The following is a 16,779-nucleotide window of genomic DNA, read 5'->3' as shown; positions in this document are numbered from 1 at the left end:
CCCATTGACTTCAATGTACCTGTGACATTATACACAATTGACTTGTCAATTGTGTATAATGATATAAACTAATGATTGGCAAGCATAAAATACTGTTTTGTGCTTCCTGGATTTATAGGAATCATACAAGGCTAACAAGTTATTTTGTCTCATGGGTGAATCAGGAATCCTCTGGACAGTGATCCACTGATAATAATCAGCTTGATACACAAGAGCTTACTGTGAAATGTGCTGCCTATTCTGTGTAATAATTAGATGTCAATCTAAAGCCCATCAAAAGACAAAACTTCAGATGGCAGCACAGATCAAATTGCATTTAAAGCTCTATCGATCTAGTGCCTTGGGCACATCCAAATGTACTGGTATTAAGCTCAATAAATCAGTTCATATTTATCAATATGCTTTGATTGTTGATATTCATTTTCACTTATATACAGTCTAAGCTGTGGCATGCTGACACCAAATCCCATGCCTCTGAAAAGTTCATCATAGTATGTTTTTGCCACCTAAAAGCTAAAAGTTAGAAGTGCACTGGTGTACAGCTCCCCTCTGTGGCGATATGAGTTTTTTGGAGGAGCACTCTCCATTCACTGTTTCAATAAAATACTCTTACAAAAAAAAAGCATTTATATTTGCAGCAGATCCTCTGAAAATCATTGACTGAATAAGAAAGAGTTGAGAAATTAGTCAAACAACTGTCATTATACCTCCATTGAATTTTGTCATCATTTGTGTTAATCACAAAGACACAACAGTATATTGTGTGTTAAACATGAGCATGTATGTGAAATGTTGAACAAAAATGTTTTATTTTTTTAACCTATCTTTGGTCCAGTATGTGCTTTTTGGAAATGCATAACAATTAATACCAATTTAGTCTGCTGTGTGTACAAGTCTAGGGAAAATTGCATGAAAAAGAGGCAAACAGCTACTGAGGTATGAGTCAGTCATTTTTATTTACCCATTTGTACAGATCCCCATAAACAAATCTAGACAAATAGGTTAACTGGCTCAGTTTTATCAGTATGTTACAAAAATATGCTTCAGTTTTTCAGTTAAAATTTCTTTAGTGTAACAGCTAACTCAAACTGATTAAATAGAGACTTTTAAAACCACTTACACTCAGACATTCAGGGAACCACACAACTAATTTAGACTGAAAAATATATGCTATATATGTATATATTTACACTTCCCATCACTTTAAAACAATCTAGCCTACATCTCATTTAAATACAATTACACCCTGTACATATTGCATCTTTCTTATTAGCTGGAGAATACATAAGTTTTCAAATGCCAATCAACAAGTTTCTCCATCTGTATATAGACACTTGAAACCAAATAAAATCCACAGGTAATCTAGTCATGACTGTGATTTTAGCAAGAGATTACAGTCACTGTGCTTCAGAGGTGGAATCAATGATAAACACAGCAAGTTTAACAGACATACCAAAAACCCTTTTGCATTTCTTTTCACTTTCATTTTGTCTTCTTCACCCACCATCAGACCAGAGCACTGCAGAGCAGCAGCACATCTAAAGGCCTTGGAGATTTCCAAGTTTCTCAGCAGCAACGGACCATCCAAACAAGGGACCAACTTCAAAGAATACTATAGGATTGCTTGGGATCAGTTTATCCTTATACTCTTGAGTTTGAGTCAAAGCACTTATGGGTGTAGTAAGAGTCCAGGTGCAATACATTCAGCAGACTTAAAGGATAAGGCTGGTGTTTTTTAATGCATTGCTTACCGTCAACAAATCCTATGAAAATAACAAAATCAGCAATGATTTTTGCATTAAAAACATGCAAAGAGCCATGCCGTTGCTCTGGGCAGCATATTTCATCATCGCGATGCACCGGGCCAGCCGACTTTTTCCTCAAACAACTTAATAAGCCGGCTGTAAACACGTTTGCGATCTCAGGAAAGTAGTTCCATAGCACCGAAAATAGTCCCCGGCGTAATGAAGAATTTGTTCCCATTTGCATTTGATTTGGTGATAACTACAACAGCCTGACTTTTCGTGGTAACAGTTAGCGATTGTTAAAATTGAAACTATGTCTTTGTGAGCTGTATTTCAAGGTTTTCAGCTTACAACTGGAGCCAATTACTACGTTTACATGGACTGCAATAATCCGACTATTGTCCTTATTCTAAATAAGACAATATTTCGATTAAGGTTTTTACATGAGTTGCTTATAGAATATTCCATTCATATTCCCGTTTACATGCTACAGTATGGATATATGACTGAATAATCCGATAGTATAATCCGATTAATGACTGAAGACGCACGCCCACATTACGTCCCTATGTCCTACGTTGGAGTTTCCCTCTGGAATTTAACCTGAAACCCTTTCTGTCATGTTGCTACCGTTGTAGGGACAAAATGTTGGGACTTCTTTTTACCGGTGGCCGTCGTCTTTTCTTCTGTAAACAAGTTGCACAACACTCGCTGGAAGCTAGAGCACGCGTCGTCAAGCAGTTGGATTGCCGTACGTGTCGCAAAATGCTGCGAAAACTCTGATAGGACGCCATAGTGCGATTAAGGCGTATACATGTCTACAATGCACTTCAATAATGCGACTAAGACCGGAATACTCCACATGTCTTAATTCGACTATTGCTTACTCCGACTATGACCTTATTCGGGTTAAGGTAATCAGAAAATGCTGTTTACATGGCAGTGTCTTATTCAGAGTATTGTCTTAATCGGGTTAATATCAGAATATTGCAGTCCATGTAAACGTGCTCAATGACTTCCGGGTTGACGGCTAAAAACGGTACGTGGGAAGTCAGAAATTAACGGGAGTAGATCAAATGCATTGTTGATTTTGTTATTTTCATAGGATTTGTTGATGGTAACCAATGCATTAAAAAACACCAGCCTTATCCTTTAAGTATTTAGTGCATGTGACTTCTCTCTTTCCCACAGCCTTTTATAGATAGCCTTCATACGGAAATAACAATATAACTCCTCATACTTTGATTCATCACTAGCAGTTTTACAACTTCAGACAGTGCTGTACTTAAACACCATTTACATGTTATCATATTTCATTGGATTGTACATCTTCCCATTCACAAACTCAAAGATTTATCTTGTTTCACCTTGCACAAAAGGGGGAGCAGACTATCAGATATCCTGACAAATTACTGCATTGTGAGGGGAATTGATAGATTAGCCTGTTTGATGGAGATAAAACTAGATTGCTTTACAGCAAGAACTTCAACATTCAGGCATAAAATACAGACAAAATCATCTGATACTGACCACACACATGCAGAAAGCAGACAATCCCCACTCTGGCATTAGCGATACCTACACACTATTAAGCTGATACAATAACTTATAATATAAAATAAATAAATCTAATTAAAGCCACAATCCATATTTTTTTATATATGAAGTATACTCATACACATTTTTCAAGGTCAGGACTTGCTGATGGAGAAATAATTTCTCACAACCTTCAGCCACTGTCACATAAAATACAGCTCCTTTTTACTCCAGTGTTTTTTCTCCCTAAACAACAACCATATCATTTACAGCTTCAAAATATATTTAAAACTAATGTTTAGCTGTCACACGTTATCTGTTCTTGTATCAACGGCAAAAATACAAATAAAAAAAAGCTAGTAGGGGACAAATGTGGTGCCACAGTTGGCGCCATGACCTATTTCTGGATTAGGCCTTTAATACGCCACTAAAGTTAGAAGGATAAAACTTCACATTAATTGGTAAAACACAACATGCCGTTTAGACAACAAAACAAGACATAAAACATAAAGCCACCTACAACCATGACTCACACACAAACATTTCACATTCATCGAGTTTTTGTCGACTATGGACAACAAGATGTGTCTGTAATATAGACTACCACTAATTGCGTTAGTGATAACCATATTATAACTGCAGTATATGTTTTTTGGTTTGGGAGCAGAAAAAAAGTGATAAGTTCTGCATATGTCCCTTATCACATGCTACATTCCATTGTTCTTTCTTTCTCTGCTCTCCAGAAGATACAGTATAGGTACAGATAGGTTTCAACTTCCTCACAGAAGATAAAGCATTAATATCATAAGGCAGGAAAAAATGTTTTTCAATATACATATAAAAGAAATGACTCAAAATAAATGATATATACAGCTGCAGTTCAACACTGCATATTTAAAGATATACATAACAGAGATAGCTCAACGTTCAGTGTCTACACTGTATACACTACCTGGCCCACACCTCCAGGAGTGTGGCTCAGTAACAAGTCAAGAGCAATGGCTCCAAGTGAATCTGTGACAGGATAAGGACAACTGTAAAAAGCTTGCATGGATTTTATAGTTGCCAAATTTCCTCATCTTATTACAGATAGGATACAAACAAGAATTATAATTTTAGGTTTGCCTCTGCAGTTGAAAACCTGATTGACATAAAGAAACAAGCTGTTAAAAATCAGGTAGTTTCTGACTTAAAACTGGGAATGACTGGTCTGGTGTGAAACTGAGTCAGACAGTAATTTGGGGTTGTATATTTTTCTCTCTTTCCACTCTTGTAAAGTGCCTCAGTTGAGGGTGAGACCTCCGTAGCCCCGTCACAGGCTGAAGGGCTAGACCTGCTGCTGTAGCTGTGCATGGTGGCTCGGCTGAGCCGGCTCGCAGTCTTTTGGTCCCTCCTCGACCCCCCGAGCGTACATGAGGACGAGGGTGACAGTGGCAAAGGTAGCTGCGTTAACAGGGAAGGCCCTTAGGAGCGTGGAGGTGAGGCCCCGTGTGAACACCATGTAGCCCTCTTTCCTGACACTCTGACGCACACAGTCGGCGATGCTGCTGTACTGGTTGACCCCGCCTACCCCGTCTGCCTGGAGGCGGGATTTGATCACGTCCACGGGATAGGTGGAAAGCCACGAGGCGATGCCAGACATCCCCCCCGCAAACAGCAGCTTGGGGATCATGTAGGGGTCGTCGGGCTCGCAGCCCAGGTGGCGTGTCAGCACATCGTAGGCCAGGAAGTACACTCCAAAGCCGGGCGTCTCGCGGATAAGAGTGGTGACCATGCCGCGGTTTACGCCCCGCAGACCCTCGCGGTTGTAGATGCGCACCAAGCAGTCCAGGGAGTTCTTGTACAGCTTCCTCTTGGACTTCTTCTCCCCGGTGCCCTGCATCTGCATGCGGGTTTTGGCCAACTCCATAGGGCAGCAGATTACACACTGGATGGCGCCTGCTGCTGCACCAGCAAGGAACTGGTTCATGGGAGTGTCCTGTCCCAGCCGCCGCATGGTGTTGCCCTGGACACCGAACACTATGGCATTGATGAAGGTCAGGCCCATCATGGGGGATCCAATGCCTTTATACAGACCAAGCATCTGGGGAGAAGGTCAGAGGCGTTAGAGATGTGGTTTATTAAGGAGGCTTTGCACATCTTAAAAGATCAAATCAACATCTAGTGGCAGTTCTTTCCTTCTCTTTTGTCCATTTCTTCAAACTAAATATAAAACATCTTTGGTCGTATTTTAACCAGGTCTCATCTAACTTTGTCACATGCGCTCTTCTAAAAAGCTGAACTTTTCCCAGCTTTAGAAAGTGCTATGCTCTGCCTAAAAAGATGTCATTCCCCGTTAGCTTTCATGTGAAAAAGAGTCTGGCAGCAAAAGTGGAATAGTGTAAACACACACTCTAAAGCTACATAAAAATCAGATCTTTAAAACAGATGTTTCTTCATTCTTGCCTCTGCAAAAACATGTCACAGGATTTCATGGAAGGTGCATAGTCAGATGAGTAACAAAGAGTAACAAATCAATCAAAACTATAATGTAAAAGAGAGGTTTGAACAAACCTCTTAAGTTGACAAATGTTATTCTTTTTGCTAGGGAGAAAATGTGATGATAAAAGAAAAAAAACAGAAACCAAAAACCAAGATTCTCTCTGTCAACAAGGGAAAGCACGCTGTCCAGGGGGCTTGTAAATAAACAAACCAAACAAGTCTGACCCCATTCAACAAAACTGCAGTTACCCCCATGGAAAGTGTGAGCATTCCAGCCAGCTCCATAACAAAAGCATCACATTCAGTCACAGGACCAAGTGTCTGACGCAGGTCCAATTTCAGGTCACACTGACCTCATTGGCTTTGAAGAGAAGACCAAAACACCTAGCTGAACACTAATATGAAGGCTTACACTTGGCCATTACATTAAATTAGTTTTTGTTGATCGTGAAAGGCAACTTCCAACAAAAATAACTAATTTTATTGGCGCCATCATGAACTGCAGGTTTAGAGCTTTACAACCAAGAGGGAAGTAACACATAGCAACAAACCATCTGAAAAAAATTGTAATTTATTTCAAATCACTACAAGCACTAAAAAAATCTGCAAATAACTCAAAACCCGGGCTGCAAATAACTCAAAACTAAGAAGCAAACATACTGTACATATCCTTAAACATGTATCAATATTCTTATAGCAGTATAAGGAATGGACATACCGACTCCTGCCGTACGATGGACTGGAAACAGTGAAAGGTCCCACGGTACAGAGGCTTATCGACATTCTGGACCTGCAGTCTTACCTGGGAAAGAAACACACTTCACTGATCAGCTGAACTCTTACTTACTACTGTGTTATGTGAGGAGGTAGTTTATGTTTATCTACAAAGACAGATTTATTTTCATTTAACTTCAATTGTTTAAAGTCAGAAGGAAAAAGCATTTAGATGGTGCGTTGCTCCTGTAATTAAACTTATTTGTGGTTGAAACAGGATGTTGGAGCAGGACATAATGAGGACAGACTGTCATGGAAACATGGAAAGTGAGCTGTCACTAATTCCGGAGTCTTCAAAATGAATAAATTATAGCCAGCGGGATGCAACCATGGTGTCTTAGGAAAAGGAAACTGGGTTGTCTGGGTTTAATATGTCCAAAATTAGCTGAGGGTATTTGTGGTTGGAGTTTTTTTAGATTTATTTATTTTTTTAGCATTTTTGCCTTTATTAGATAGTTCAAAGTACAGAGAGACAGGAAAGACCGGGAGAGAGAGGGACGACATGCAACAAAGGTCCCGGGCTAGATTCCTACCCAGGTATTTGGTATTTATGCTTTAATAGGTGTATGTTATGATACACTTCTCATTTCACTGTGATTTAAAGCAGTAAAAAAAGAAAACTTTGCCTACCTTAACTGTGTCAAAAGGGTGTCCAACTAAAACTCCAGCAGCACCTGAAGACAAAGAAAACAGGAGTGAGAATCATCATGTGTAATTATAATTCAGTGTGATTACACGATGGAAGCCCCATAGAAATTACATGAACTATGTCCGACCAATCTTCCTAAAACTTTTGTTTACACAACAAGCCAAATTACTTTTAGAAATGTTTACCCGCTGATAGGACATCATGCAGATTTAATGACTGTGATCTAGCCTATTCAAGATTGAAAATCCTGTAGCCAGCACAACTGTGTAACTTTAGAACGTGTTGCCATTTCCACTGGGAGAGAACTGCTTCATCCAGCCGGCTCACTGGGCATCACCCTCACCACCTTCCTTAGCACTTCTCTGAATGTTACATAACCTGGGCTCAGGCATGGCATGACATCACTGGCATGTTCCGATGCCAGTTTGGGCCTTCTCACCTTTCCAAGCACTTGGTGTAACCTGATAACAGTCTCCGGCCTGGCTGACAACATCATGAAAAGTTTACCCAGTACACTGGTACTTGAAGGAATGCCTACGTACCCCTCAACCCTAGACAGCGAGTGTGCCACTCGCTGTCTAGGGTTGTGAGTGTGTCCACTCTATCCCTGCCAATATCAAGAAACATCGCCTTTTTGGAACTGGAATCAGCTCTGTAGCTGAAAATGGGCACTGGATGCTGCGCAGAAATTTCACCATATTGGCAAGCAACAATCATAACATCATTCCAGATGTCAATTACAGAACTGCATTGTTTTGGGGTAAAACATAGAACAAATAAAGACCTGCAGTTAATGGGCCACCTGTGTCATCACCGCAGTAAACAGTAAAGCACAGCTAGCTAATCCTACCTAAGCACCTGCTTTGTCACAAGACCCAGGGTAAAAACAGCCAATGAGGACAGAGTTCCTGCTGTAAGCCAGGAAAAGCACACCAGCAGGCATATGTTTGAGACGAAGATGATCGGTCATTGACCTCACTGAACTACTATGATTTGAGCACTTGAAAACAAGCAAGGGGACGTTAAGCAGAGGATGTTGTATCATGGATGACATAAAGACACCACACATTTTAAATGTCTGGGCACAAGCTTAAATCAACACAGTTCACCGTTTCTAAAATGATGCCACTTTGCTAACCTCTTTTTGACTGTCTCCTCGTGTAGGCTATGGCTAGGCATAAACTAGGCCACACTTCAATAGGTGTAGTTTCTATTTGACTGCAGATGGTTCCACCAATTCTATCACAATGTGGGAAACCACATGGGCTGTCACACCATTCACTGATTGGTCTATGGAGGGGTGTGTAGTGTCTGTGTATGGAGTGTGGGGGCCAACTCTTTAACAGCCAAACCATCTTAGGTTGCATGCCTCAGTATGTAGCGTGTACATGCTTTCAATTCTCCACAGGGTGTACAAAGGACATCAGGGAGACATGCAGGAGATTGGAGCGCCAGGAATGAGCTAGCATTCATCTGGAGCAAGGACATAAGCTTATCTTTTCCATGACAACCAAGTGATATACATTGAGCCATACTAGAGGCTTAGATAACTCAAATTCTGTCTTTGAAGATCATTATGTGATTTAACCTACTACATTATTTAACAACCAAAACATGAACATGCTTACATTAACAGGTATATCCCCACTGTAGGATATCCATCACTGGAGAATACTGGAACAGATCTGACCCACTTGACCCTGCAGCCAACACAGAATATCCTATCCACTACATTACACCTTCATCCGCCAAGGTCTGTCGGCAGGTCAAATACAACCAGCAGCATGGAGGGAATTTGGAGAATGGCTTAGTGTGCCGACCTGCGGCGGAATTTCGAAAATGCACTTGTAATCTTGTGATGGAGTTGCATCACATTATTGTGGGTGGCGCTGCTCATTTTTGCTGCTGTGAAAACAGCTATCAGTGCGCTTTCAGAAACCAGCTACGTCAAGCTACACTATCCTCAGTCAAAGTGGTTCGTGGTAACTGTGCTCATCCCTATCATTAGATAAATCAAGAGAAGGAATGGTCAGTGCAACTGCAGCTGTACTGACTTACCTCCAATGCAGCCAGCAAGGAAGTCCATACCCGTTCTTCACCGTTAGCTGAAGCAGAACCAAGTACGACCTAATGCTAGCTGACTAGACTCTAGTAGAACTATACGACTGTATCAAATGTTGTTTTTATAACCGTTTTCTGCGTTGTACACCTGCTAACGTTTACGTTACCAAGCTCGCTTATCTAATGAACTACTTGACACTATCAGCTAGCGTCCAGGTTAGCTAACCTTAGCTAGCTAGTAACAAGTCCCCCTGCAAGACGTGACAAATAACAAAATGTCCACACGTATATATTGTCTCCGGGCAGTTATTTCGCCTGTTCTATGGTTCTTTTAATAAAACTTCACTGCTGAGCTATTCGACCTCCATGAGCCGTTGTAGCGTCCCTGTCAGTGTGGATACCCTTCCGCTGTCTGTATCTATTTCTGTTGCAAGCAAGCTAGCGTCGCAGGAAGTAACTAGGGGGCGGGAACCTCCTTGGGCGGGCCCCACCGGCCTCGGCTACACGTCGTATCCAATCAGATCGAAGACAAAACGCCGACACCCCACTCCGTGAACCCATCCCCGTCATTCATTGGCTACACACCCCCATTGCTAAATTGCGTCAGCAGTGCCGTGTGATGTTTTGCTTTTGAATGGGCTGTCACGCATGTTTTTTGCCTCCACCGAGCCTAGTTCAGTGTACGGGGCAAGTTTTCTAACGGAAACATTCATAATAATAAAAAAAGAGTTTTTTGGTAAAGTTGTTGACTAGTACGGTTATTAGTTGTAAAGCCAACTGTGCGGCTTCGAGAAACGTGATATCGGTTAGTTAAGCCCGCTTAAAAAAAAGAAAAGTCCCCTTTTAAGTTCGAGTTTTTACATTTAAGCCTTTGCATCTGTTTATTTTGCATGATTTCAAATTATAGCCTTAATTTATTGCATCTGGTTCAACATTTTTGTTCGCTCTTGTACTCAAACAGACCGTTGTTTCCAAACCATCTATTAGGAGTACCACATTGCATCTTCGGTAATCTTCGGCTAAAGTCGGGGCCAATGTTTCGCAACATCGCGATGTACTCGTGTGAAGAGGCTGTGGCTTAGTTTGGACACGTGACGGAACAGCAACACATTCAAGGTTATGCTATTTAACGCAAGGTAGAAGAGAGTGGGCTGATATCGGGCAAGTATCCGCTGCCCAGCCGGATCTGAGAGGATGCATATTGCTGATTTTGTGGCTGGATCCATTGGAGGTAACAATGTTGTTAATTTGTTGCACGGCGGTAGTAAGGCGTGTTTACTAAAAGGCCATGTGCATGACATGCGACAACTAGCTATGGCAGCGTGAGAAGAGTAGATTAAGTTGTAGCCATACTATGGTAACAATTTCTGCTTCATTGGAGTCCTACACCACATAACCAAATTAATATCAGGAGTGCCCAACCTAACTTAGAACCAACAAGGTCTGACAGATAGATCTCTAAAGAAAGAAACATCTTTACTGTCTTCAGTCAAACAGATGGTGGCTGGCAATGATCTTAATGTGTCAAGCTGACTGCCGATTTAGATTAGCCTATCATAAATACTAATAATAATAATAATACAAGAAGATGCATCTGTTGGGACCCATACAGTGTAGGCTTCTAGTAGAGGATTCAAAATGTTTCAGCTCCAGTTCACAGAGTGTTGTGTTCTTGTGTCCTTGGCACTCTCTTCTCTGTGAAAACACACAGGAGCATGTGGAGTGGCAGTCGGTTATCCTCTGGACACTGTGAAGGCGAGTATAAGTAGTGTGTGTATTTGAGATAGAGATGGCCCTAAATCAAGCGTTCATAATTTTTAGACTGAATTCTCTCTTTCCTAGGTTCGAATACAAACACAAAGGCAGTTCACTGGAATATGGCACTGTGTTGTGACAACACTTTCAAAAGAAGGGGTAAGTGGCATTGATTGGGTTTTCAATAATCACTTTATTATAACAGTAACAGTGTTTATAGGGTGCTTCACAGTCAAGACAGACATAAGGGACAGAAACAGTGTCACACACGAAGAGGACAGCGTCCAAAACAAAGACATAGCCATTAGGGATGCAGTTGGGATGCAGCATAGATTTGATGATTTGGGATTTCCACCGTTTGCTTTGTTCACTGCATCGTATTCTTACACTGGATTCTTTCCCCTCACTTTTGCGTCCAGGTGCATGGCTTCTTCAAAGGCATGTCCTTGCCCGTTACCACAATCTCTATGACTTCCTCGGTGGTGTTTGGCACGTACAGGAACTGTCTGCAGTGTCTGAGCCAGTTTCGAGGAGCTGGTTGCGGTCTGAACACCAAACTAGAAGTCTTCCTGTCCGGTATGGCTGGGGGTGTAGCGCAGGTACTCAATCAGATTTTATAAATGGTGTAAATTGTTGAAAATGCCTCTATGATGCTCGTCATTTCAACTGCAAATCAGTACTGCAATTTTTAGTTTATGTCTGTGCATTTTTGATAATTTCAATAAGACTTAGTTCTTAAGTCATCCAAACATTTCACTCATCCAAACAACCTCTATTTCTAAAAGGGTGTGGTTTAGTGATTATCTATTTTAATTACTTGTTTGTTATAACAGATACCTTATTGTTACTTGTACAACCATCATTACCAGTGATTTTCCTAGCAATAATTTGGACATTGACAAGCATTTTCTGCCTTGAGCTCCATGCTGAGTGTCTCTTTATCTGGCTCTGACAGATATTAGTGATGTCGCCAGGTGACATAGTTAAAGTGCGTCTGCAGTGCCAGACAGAGTCCATGCGAGGCGGTACCGGCATGCCCAAACCCAAGTACCGTGGCCCAGTCCACTGTTTGCTGAGCATTGTGAGAGATGAGGGGGTCCTGGGGCTCTACAGAGGGGCTCTCCCCCTCATGCTGAGAGATGGGCCATCCTTTGCCACGTACTTTTTGACTTACAACACCATCTGTGAATGGCTGACACACAGTGGCAAGAAAGGACCAGGTGAGCAAAGTTCAAGTGGACTTCCCACTGTCTTATTCAAGAAAAGGCTGCTGTTGAAGTGTGGGCTGGAAGAGTCGACGTTTCAGAGGATGACTCGTTATGTGTGCTGAGCTGTATCAGCACATTTGATCTGTTAACCCAGCTTCATGCATTTTATCATGTCAGGTTATCTAAGACATGAGTCCATGTGATAAAATATTTTTTATAAAAACAACTAGCCCTGAACTTAAATTCTGACTGGCTGAGCCACATTCAAACTAAGTAAAAAAAAAAAACACCGGATAAAGCATGTGACTGCATAACTGATCATTTAAATATTAATGCACTAACTGAAACTCACCACTTTTAACGCACACTGTTCAAGAACTACTTTGCTTGGTGGAAAAATAATATTTAATTATTACCTCTGCCAAGGAGGTAATGTTCTCGCCTGCGTCTGCATGTTTGTTCGTCTATCTGTTAGCAGGATATCTCAAAAAGTTGGGCACAGATTTGCACAAAACTTGGTATGAAGGTTGGTTATGGGCCATGGAAGAACTGATTAACTTTTCAGGTCAGTTGTCAAAAGGTGGTGTGGTGTTGGGCGTGGCATATCACCAAAAGGTGCATAACAGCCTTGTGGGATGTTGTCCGACATGGCGGAGGTCTGTGCTCTACTGAGCACATTTTCTAGTTATTGTTATTATTATTTAATTACTGTTGATTAAAAGTAAAGTATTCTTTGAAAATGTGCATTCCTTTTTATTTTAATGATGTGTTACTGCCCTTTCATAAGCAACATGAAGCAGAATTTTAGCTGTTCAAAAATCATTGTAAAGCACAGCCTCTCATGGCTTATTGCTTAAATAATTTCACAAACTGTATTTTCTTGATTGCTCTGAATCACTTGTAATTGAACAGACTCAAATCCCTTCAGACAGCACTCATACCATTCTGTCTGAAATTATAGTCTGTTACATATTGCTAAATATTTCTGCTTTGGTACTTCAGCTTACTGAAAATTGTTTGTCACCCTTGTTAGTATTTCCTATTAAATCTAATGGGTTCCACAAGCTGTAAGCTTGCTCATTAGCTTACGGTTAGCATTACCCACTGCTTTCAATGAGGAATGCCAACAAGCTGATGAAGCTGTATGTGAAATCTTCGATAAAGATCCTTTTTGTATTGAATCCATAGTCCTGGGCCTTGAGTGTATGAAATTTTTAACTTTACCTTTGATTCATATATATATATATATATATATATATATATATATGGATTTTTTCACTTTAGCTTTGGGGACCTCCTTGTAGTCTCCATCACCTCCTGACCTAAAGTATATGCTGTGCTCAAAGCCTTCTCTTTTTATTTATTTATTATTACTTATTTATTTTTAAGGCTAACAAGCTGTTCATAGGGCAGCTGAGGGATGAATGTTGAACCTTTTTCCCATAATGTAACCAGTGCCTTGTGAAAAACAAACCAAGCTGAAACTGTAAATGTTAACCTCAGTGTCTTTTGATTGCCACCAGATTGGAGTGGGGTGATGCTGGCTGGTGGACTAGCAGGAATGGCGGGTTGGACCGTGGGAACGCCCATGGACGTGATCAAAGCCCGCCTGCAGATGGACGGAGCGAGGGAGGTGAAGCAGTACAAGGGTTTCTGCCACTGCGTCTCTGAGACCGTGCGGGTGGAGGGAGCTGGCGTGTTCTTCAGGAGCTTGGGCATCAACTGCCTGCGCGCATTCCCTGTCAACATGGTGGTGTTCGTTACATACGAGGTCCTCCTCGGCCTCCTCCGAGCCGGTCCTGACAGCGCTGACCCGCCCGCTCTGGAGTTTGAATAGTGCTGCTCATTTCCAGTCCCAATGCTGCAATCTTTCTTTCTTTATGTATGGTTTATTTTTTTACCAGGACAGATATAATTGCAGGGACATATTGCAAGCAAATGGCTGTTGCATTGTAGTATTTTTAAGAAATGTTAGCTTGTTTCCTATGCCTGTCCTTGGAGTTGTCTGGTACATAAATACATCGGGGTCAGTGCTCAGTGTAGCTCAGGTAATGAATCCAATTTGCTCAGGGGCACTTAGTCAGTATTGGCCACTTCTTTTATTCTTTGTTTCTGTGTCTGTGTGTCTCTCTCTCTTGGATTCAGGGAGGCCAGGCAGCTTCCTGTCCAAAGTCAGTGTTGGGTCTGTTGGGTCTGTTGAGGCAATAAGACAGAGAGCTTCACATGTTCTGCCTCATTCAATAAGACTCCCTGGTCCATAAAGGCTGTCTGTTTTTTTCTGGTTGGACACTGGGGGTTCAGAGGTGACCTGTATCTTCACTTCTGACTTCTAACTCCCATCCTAACCTCTCATCAGCAGAGAGAGCAATAAGCTAAACAATTAGCCCAGTTGCATGGGCACACAGCAGTATGTGTGCATTCATAGGCAGCCAATACTTTAATCTGTTGTAGATGTATTTATTTAGAATTTATGAATGGCCTGCAGTGCACACAATTTAAAAAGGAGATAAAAAACCAAATGAATGTATGGAACACGCACAGGATATAAACATGATCATGATCATAATGATGGTCCTGATCTATATATGTGTATGCTTGCAAGTATTTATTCTAATAAGAATTTTACTGTTTGTTTTCATATGGTGCATCTCAGTTATTTATGCTGGAGTTGAAGCTGCTCATTGAACATGAATGAATATGGATGAGAATATGACTGGAAAAATAAAGCAAACTAGTGAGATCCCTTTTAGGTTATGAAAAAGGACTATCGATGAAAGAATTTGGTAGGGAGTGTACCTCTATACGGCTTTCTCATTGTCTTTCTCTGCAAGAGTTATTGAAACGGCATCTACATTTTGGGAATATTCCCATATGATCTTGAAGTCATAAAAAAGATGTGGAGGAAATTACACTATTATACTTTTCTTTATGTCTTTAATATCTGTACTGTACTCTCTTTGTATTATTATGAGAGCTCATCTCTGTATGGAAATTTGCAAACTGCTGTTCAGCACATCTTTGACTGCTGTTCAGGTCACCTTTGACCTGACCTGAGACAGATAAGACAGTGGCTAGTTGAATTGGTCCTTGTTTGCGCTGGAAATCTTTTATCTCCAGAACCTGGCCATTCTATTCATCATGTATCAAGCATGATACCATTTCTCATTTGAATGCTGTCTCTGTCTTCAGTAATTTTCCATTCTCCACCAGTTTGAGATAAACAAAGGTTCTGTCCAGAGATGGTCTTGAGTGTCCGGTAGGAACTGGATTTTGTTATGCACAGATGCACCCTAATCGCATAATGTTTCAAGTATAAGAATGTGTCGGACTTCTCATGACTCAGCTGTTTCTACTACATGATTATAAGAAGGGTGGACAAAACAAAACACATGGGTTCGCTCTTTGTCTCACACACTCGTCAGGTGAGCATTGCGCCTTGCTTGCAAGCAATAAAGACAACAGAAAGACAACTTCTCATCTCCAAGTCTCTTTATTACAGAAAACTTCCACCACAATTTGGCGTCACGAACAGGATCTCCACGTGAGCGGCGGCAACTCAGCGTTGAGGGATAGGAGACTGTGGCCACAGCCAGGGAACAAAAAATTCTCTGCAAATCCCATACCTCCTCCACCAAGGGTGTGATGGAGAAGGGGACTCCCCCGACGTGCTGAAGTGGTGTTGAGGCACTGCGAGATTCCAAAAGACAGAAAACTTCCACCAGATAAGACTTTTGGGCTCCTAATCCATCGTAGCTCAAAATACAGATTTGATTTACTTCAGTTTTTTCAAACATAATGACTGTGAATTAACTTTTTGCAGCCCGCACATAAAACTCTTTAGCTGTTACATGTTTGTCTTTGTATCAAAATCTTAAGCAGAGCATTTCGGAATGAGGAAAAAAAGGGGTGTTACTCAAATTACTGAATGTGCATTCAAGGAATTATAAGATACCGCCCATATTGACACATCAATAACAAGTCATTTATCATTCCTGGCTATAATTGAGCTAGAGTAATTTTCTACAACTTTTTGTGATCTGTTCTTGGTTATATCTACTGTACAAATAGACTCTTGTCGGGTAGAACGTACCAATGAAAGAAAAAATCAATCATTTGAAAAACTTGTATGTTTTTAGTACACATACACACTTGTGTAAATGTACTGTGTATGTGTACAAGTACTATGTGTGCCGGCTTTGGCTCCAGTCCAGACCACGTTCTTTAGCCTCAGCCGGAGTCATAAACAAGCAAGCTTTTCATCTAAATTACTCAGATTTGTGGAAGTGGTTGTTGCAATTTATCCTCAGTAAGCACAGTTTTGAAGAAGGGACTACTGGTGAAAGTGTGTTTCGACAGCCAATTAGCGCTCTCAGTGTAGCACCCAAAACCCATCATCTCAATTAGGGACGTCTCCGATAATCGCTCAGTAAATGAATTTGCGGAGGTATGTTGGAGATGCGGATGGATGGGTGGACAGAGATGTTTGTCATAGATGGAATAATGGTGGTGTGGGGACCAGAGGAAAGTAGAGGGGGGGCCCAGATTCCTAGCCTCGTCCCTGAGTTAACAC

General features: G+C 41.2%; 2 protein-coding genes across 3 annotated transcripts; one reads left to right on the top strand and one right to left on the bottom strand.

Moving 5' to 3' along the window:
• Positions 1-981: 981 nt before the first annotated feature.
• Positions 982-9,654, bottom strand: LOC139653260 (mitochondrial basic amino acids transporter-like). Of its 2 annotated transcripts, XM_071530245.1 has the most exons (4): positions 9,244-9,654; positions 7,167-7,210; positions 6,481-6,564; positions 982-5,364 (listed from the first exon to the last, which is right to left on the bottom strand). In XM_071530245.1, the coding sequence occupies exons 1-4, from the start codon at positions 9,269-9,271 to the stop codon at positions 4,609-4,611; spliced, it is 912 nt and encodes a 303-aa protein (XP_071386346.1). In that variant the 5' UTR covers positions 9,272-9,654; the 3' UTR covers positions 982-4,608. The 2 variants fall into 2 exon arrangements, with proteins under 2 accessions (XP_071386346.1, XP_071386347.1); XM_071530246.1 differs by lacking the exon at positions 9,244-9,654 and having other exon boundaries at positions 6,481-6,580; positions 7,167-7,173.
• Positions 9,655-10,339: 685 nt separating this feature from the next.
• slc25a47a (solute carrier family 25 member 47a) lies at positions 10,340-15,638 on the top strand. Its single transcript, XM_071530247.1, has 6 exons — positions 10,340-10,477; positions 10,958-11,001; positions 11,089-11,160; positions 11,421-11,600; positions 11,957-12,221; positions 13,733-15,638. Exons 1-6 carry the CDS (start codon positions 10,441-10,443, stop codon positions 14,044-14,046), a joined length of 912 nt encoding a protein of 303 aa, XP_071386348.1. The 5' UTR covers positions 10,340-10,440; the 3' UTR covers positions 14,047-15,638.
• The last annotated feature ends 1,141 nt before the right edge of the window (positions 15,639-16,779 follow it).

This window comes from Centroberyx affinis, unplaced genomic scaffold (assembly GCF_046629955.1).
Source record: "Centroberyx affinis isolate AG114_WGS23_722 - 3 ecotype Tasmania unplaced genomic scaffold, CSIRO-AGI_Caff_v1 ptg001906l_1, whole genome shotgun sequence".
Lineage (NCBI taxonomy): Eukaryota > Metazoa > Chordata > Actinopteri > Beryciformes > Berycidae > Centroberyx > Centroberyx affinis.
The sequence above is the reverse complement of the archived record's forward strand: the minus strand, read 5'-3'. Positions and strand labels throughout refer to the sequence as shown.